The 5,876-nt window shown below is 39.0% G+C and overlaps 1 protein-coding gene across 2 annotated transcripts in view; it reads left to right on the forward strand.

Moving 5' to 3' along the window:
• The window catches only part of BBS4 (Bardet-Biedl syndrome 4), a 50,364-nt gene that overhangs the window by 32,383 nt on the left and 12,105 nt on the right, over positions 1–5,876 (forward strand). For both annotated transcript variants that reach the window (XM_011976911.1, XM_011976910.1), the window contains 2 exons: positions 3,074–3,127; positions 4,793–4,920. In XM_011976911.1, coding sequence (XP_011832301.1) covers positions 4,850–4,920 — 71 coding nt within the window. In that variant the 5' untranslated portion in view covers positions 3,074–3,127; positions 4,793–4,849. The remainder of the gene's footprint in view (positions 1–3,073; positions 3,128–4,792; positions 4,921–5,876) is intronic.

The following is a 5,876-nucleotide window of genomic DNA, read 5'->3' on the forward strand; positions in this document are numbered from 1 at the left end:
TTTTTTTGAGATGGAGGCTCATTCTGTCACCCAGACTAGAGTGCAGTGGCTCAATCTTGGCTCATTGCAACCACTGCCTCCTGGGTTCAAGTGATTCTCTTCCCTCAGCCTCCTGAGTAGCTGGGATTTATAGGCACCCACCACCATGCCCAGCTAATTTTGGATTTTTAGTAGAGATGGGGTTTCACCATGTTGGTCAGGCTGGTCTTGAACTCCTGACATCATGATCTGCCCACCTCAGCCTCCCTAAATGCTGGGATTACAGGTGTGAGCCACTGCCTCTTTTTTTTTTTTGAGAATTTTAAATTTTTGTTTAAAATTTTCCCCATCATGGCCTTTTTCTTTTCTTTTTAGAATATTTTAATGATTTTTAATTTTATTTTTTTAACAGCCCTTCTCTACCCTACATATTTCATAAATACCTGTAGAAAACCTTATAGTAGCTGGAACATGGTGGCTCATACCTGTAATAACAGCACTTTGGGATGCTGAGCGGGGAGGATCACTTGAGCCCAGGAGTCTGAGACCAGTCTGGGCAACATAAAGACCCAGTCTCTAGAAAAAAATAATAATAAAATAAAATAAAAATGAGTGGTCGTGTGCACCTGTAGTCCTGGCTATTCTAGAGGCTGAGGTAGTAGGATCACGTTAGCCCAGGAGATTGAGGCTGCAGTGATGCAGTGAACTGTGATTGTATCACTGCACTTCAGCATGGGAAGCAGAGCAAGACCCTGTCTCAAAAAACAAAACAAAACAAAAAAAACCTTGTAGCCCTACTTTCTTGGACTCATCAGGGTGTTCCACAGTCTTGCTGCAACAGGGGAACAGTAATTCTTTCTGCCATTATCTTATTTGACTTTTGGAACAGCTCTGTTAAGTAGGGAGAATTTCCCCCATTGACAAGTAAGGAAGCTAAGGCTTTGGAAGATGGAATGTCTTGCTGAAGGGTAGGAAGTTGCTACAGTGAGGTAGTTGCTAAGCCAGAACTGGAATTCAGACCTGTATCTAGGATGATGTAAGATTCTTCGTCTTAAGACTGTGATCTTTCCAGTGTACCAACTGCCTTTGCAGGATGTCTGCTGGATTCCCTCACCTCCTGAAAGATAGGATTTGACTCTGATTTGTTCTGTTGCCCTTTCCAAATTTCTTTTGCAGTTTGTTAAAGGTATATTGCTGCCTTCTCAACTATCTATGTCAAAGATTTTAAAAGGTCAGAGGTTAGCCTTCAGGACATCTACTTGTTTACTTACTTGCCTTGACAATTCCTACTGCAGAGCAGGACATTTAAAGGACAAGAAAGGCTTTATTTCTGCCTTGTCTCTCTCCATATATGCATTCTTATAGCATGACAAAGATGGAAGTATACAAGTTTTGGAGGCAGGCCTGAGTTCAAATCCTAATGTTCTATAATATGGACATGATTTGTGATTGAATAAAAAAATTTTTTTAAATGTGAGGCGTTTGTGAGATAATTTGAAATTTTAACCTAATTGAATATCTAATATCAAGCAGTCAGTAATTTTTTTTGAGTATGACGATGTGGGTAGGTTTATAAAAAGGCCTTATCTTTTAGAAATACATACGGAAACATTTGTGGATAAAACGTTGGGCTATCTGTTATTTGCTTACAAAAGTTGTGGGAGTAGATGGAGTGTGGATTGGGTGGTTGTTGGGACAGGATGATGAGTATGTGATTCTGTCTGCACTTATATATGATTGAAATTCTCCCTAGTATATAGAACTAAACAAGAAAAAAAATCCCACTGTTGGTACTCTCTGTGTTGTTAGGTAATCTACTCAACCTTTCTGAGCTTCAATTTCCTTATCTGTAAAATTGGAAAAATTATAACTATGTTGCAGGCTTGCTGAAAATTAAAGTAACATATATGAAAATATCTGGCATAAAGCCTGACTTTAGTAGGTGCTCAACCAATGGTTGCTGTTTTGTTGCTGTTACTGTTTTAGGAGACTTGGAAAACATTAAATCAGTTGTTACCTCTGAGCCTGGGGTCCATGTTTCCTCAGAGAGGGACACATCTCCACTACTAATAGGGTAGTTCTTACTATGTTTCCCAAGAGCATTTTCCTTACCCTTGCTTTCTCCTTCTCCAAAGCTACCTTAAATAAAGGGAGATTTATTATAAAGGAATTTGAGAGTTCGTAAAACAGTATCAAGAGATGTAGGTTGGTCTTTTAGTGAAGCAGAACTGGAATGCTTCAACAACCAAGGTGGCTACTCTGCCTTTTCTGCTTCATCTTCTCTTTCTGTAGATCAAAGGTTGGCAAACTTTTTGTAAAGGGCCAGCTAATAAATATTTTAATTTGTATAGCTTCATACAGACTCTGTTGCAACAACTTAACTCTGCAGTTCTAATGCAAAAGAGCCATACAAAAACAATAGTTGTGACTGTGTTCCAATGAATCTGTACTTTATAAGAAAGGGCAGGGAATGCATTTGGCCCATGGACCATAGTTTTCCCATGTCAGCTCTAGACTTCTGCAGATGGCTCCAATTACATATATTCCATTATAGCAGACTCCAGGTGGCGCTCAGTCCTCAAGTCCACATCACCTGGTAAATTTAGTACTTGTAACTAACTAGCTGTCTTCCAATTCCAGATTCCTAGGGGAAAGGACTTCAATTGAGTCAGGTGTCACTATCCACCGGTGCTGACTTAAGGGTGGAAATGTGTGGCTAGCAGCCCTCTCAGCAGGGGCTGTGGGTAGTCTCTTCGGAGAAGGAGGAGCCAAGGGTATGGGTGATGGGCAACTCTTAGAGATAAAAGGTATGGGGATGGCCTCGGTATGTGCCCCAGGGTGCCCCATAGATCCAGGAAGATCACCTGTTTATTCTGCTTTTATTTCTTATAATCTATATTTTTTTATATTAAGGAACTCATTTTTGACAATTAAATATATTTGAGTATGAACTCTAATAAAAAGCTGACTGTAATGCATGGTTTAAAGTTTAAACCTTGTCGAGCAATAACAATCTCTAGATGTCTGTTGTTTCACTCTAATACTTACTGTGGAATTGCACCTGAGTTGTTTTCCTTTTTTTTAATGTGCCTAGGAGATCAGCCATAACCTAGGAGTTTGCTACATTTACCTGAAGCAATTCAACAAGGTAATTTACAGAAGTGGTGATGGATTTCACTGAGGGTGCACTTGTTGTTGCAGAAGTTGTTACCTTGCTCATTTTGTATTATCCCTAGTGCTTGCAGAGGTTTTTGGAACTGAAAATTGAAAGTACCTTTATACATTTTTTTCTGTTTTAATTCTCACTTGTCATTATTCATCTGTTGTTTTCTGCTTTTAATAAGAACATGGAAAGTTCTAGAAATGTGAGGGAAAGACAGTTTTTCTCCTTTCTTCTTTTTCTCTACCTCCAGTTAAATTTCCCAGTTTAGAAACAGATGCTTAATAAAACATAAATATCAAAAAATGGACCCTTAAGTCTTAAAGGTGTAATCATGACCATGTGAGCTATCTCCATGCCCTGACAGCAACTTAGTTTTTAGGGTCATTGAAAATAAATTTTAAATTTTAAGTGGATCTGATTTCTGAGTTTTCAGGGTTTTTTTAGTTATTTTCCATGATGAGAATTTATATTTCACTGTGATTAAGCTATAGGCTCCTATATCAGAGAAGACAATTTGAGCTTACCTCAAATTTGATACTCAAGTAAGAAAAAGTATATATCATTAGGAGTAGACAAAACTATTGAGAGCTCTAAAACTTAGTGATGAGAGCTTTGGGTAGTTTCCTTCATAGAGCTCACAGTTAGTGATTGTGAAGTTTTATTCTCCTTTCTTCAATGCCACCAGGACTGAGAATCTGAATTGGTTAGTACCCATTTGACAATGTTTAGTTTGTGTCAATTTGCAGACTGGTGTAACCTGTATCCCACACTGGTGTGAAAAAAAATATGCACATTAGCATTTGTAACTTTTCTCCTGAGATGATAATATATGTACATAAAATACATTTAGTGGGCCCTTAGGTTTTGTAGATGGATCTATAGTTTTATATACTTGGTTAGGAGATTTTTCTCTTCAGAGACGATTTCAAACAGGCACATTTCTATTCACAGGAGTATTCTGAGTCAGGGGAGAAGAAGGATTAGTCTTTCGTTGGATCTGTGCTGAGAAGAAATATATTTAGATTTTACTGTACAGCTAACAGGCTAGGCAAATACAGTACCTGGCATTTATATAAATACTTGTTGAATCAGTGAATGACTAAACAAAGCCCTTTTGTTTACTAGGAGAAGGTAAGCTCCTCCACAGCAAGGAGTTGGTTTTATTAACTCAAATATATCTAGTATCTAGAACAGCAAGCAGTTGGGTGAATAAATGAGAACAATCTATTTATTCACTTATCATCACATTAGTGGGGAAATCGGGGCCCACCATAGGGAAGGTTGTGCACTTGGTCAGTGTTACAGCTGGGATTTAGTTTAGTGTAGTACTCTACACTGTACTATGATGGCCCTTTTGACTTATGAAGTATGAGTCATAGGTGTGAATATCAGGCAGAAAACATTCAAAAAGGTTAAACATCTTGTATACCTTTCTTCCAAGTGGCTCCAGAAGCAGATATCCCATGTTGCCAGCTGTCTTTTCAATAAGGACAGTTTCGGTGTGTTTTGGTCTTTGGGTAGTGGGGGCTGTTTGCTGAAATGTGATGTTCCTATGTCAATGCAGCAGAAACTATCTTTACATTAACCATATAAAGGTAGAGTTCATTCAGTGGTAGTGATTTGGTTTCTTTACTTTGTCAAACTTGTCAGGCACAAGACCAGTTGCACAATGCCCTGAATCTTAATAGGCATGATCTGACTTATATAATGCTGGGGAAGATCCACTTGCTGGAGGGAGACTTGGACAAGGCCATTGAAATCTACAAGAAAGCAGTGGAGTAAGTGTATCTGTTTCCTTTAGAAATGAGAAGCTAAAAAAAAAAATTGAGTGGATATGTGAACTCCCAAGCCTAAAAGAGTGAATGTGTTTGATTAATTACTTATTGTATGAGTTAAAGGTTAAGCTGAAGTTTAAGAGCTCCCAATGGCTTCAATAAGGTAGACTGTTTCTTACCTTTAAGGATGGCTGCTGCTTTAGGTTAGCTGGGCAGCTCTGTTCTATAAGGTCAGCCAGGGATCCAGGTTTCTTCCTTATTAACTCACCATTCCTTAGATTGTTGTCTTTACCTGCATGGTTGTTGCTGAATGTAACATCCACATCCAGGCCGTGGTGGAAGGAGATGGTATGGGAAGCTAAGTATGGAATAAGCATCTGGCAGTATATATATATTTTGAGACAGGATCTTACTCCGTCACTCAGGCTGGAGTGCAGTGGAGAATACAGCTCACTGCAGCCTCAACCTCTTGGGCTCAAGTGATCTTCCTACCTCAGCCTCCCAAGTAGTTGGGACTACAGGCATGTGCCACCATGCCCAGCTAATTTTTAAAAAACTTTTTTTGTGTTGACAAGGTCTCGCTAAGTTGCCCAGGCTGGTCTTAAACTTCTGGGATCGAGCGCTCCTCTTGCCTCAGCCTTCCAAAGTGCTGGGATTACAGGTGTGAGCCACTGCACCTGTACTTGGTAATAAGTTTTAAATGACCCAGAAATTGCATACATCGTTCCTGCTTACATTCCATGGTTCAAAACTAGGAGATAGTTGCAAGGGAAGTGGGCAGACATGCACTCAAGAAGAAGGAAATAACAGATTTAGGAGTTGGCTGACAGTCTGCCATTTTGGTATCATATGTTAACAACAGGTCTTCTGTTTTCAGAGATATTATTAGGGACAGAAATCTCCTGATTGATTTAAAAAAAAAAGAAGAAAAGAAACATTTAGCCTTATTAGCATGAGAC

The sequence above is a fragment of the Mandrillus leucophaeus genome, unplaced genomic scaffold (genome assembly GCF_000951045.1).
Source record: "Mandrillus leucophaeus isolate KB7577 unplaced genomic scaffold, Mleu.le_1.0 Scaffold1708, whole genome shotgun sequence".
NCBI classification, from domain to species: domain Eukaryota; kingdom Metazoa; phylum Chordata; class Mammalia; order Primates; family Cercopithecidae; genus Mandrillus; species Mandrillus leucophaeus.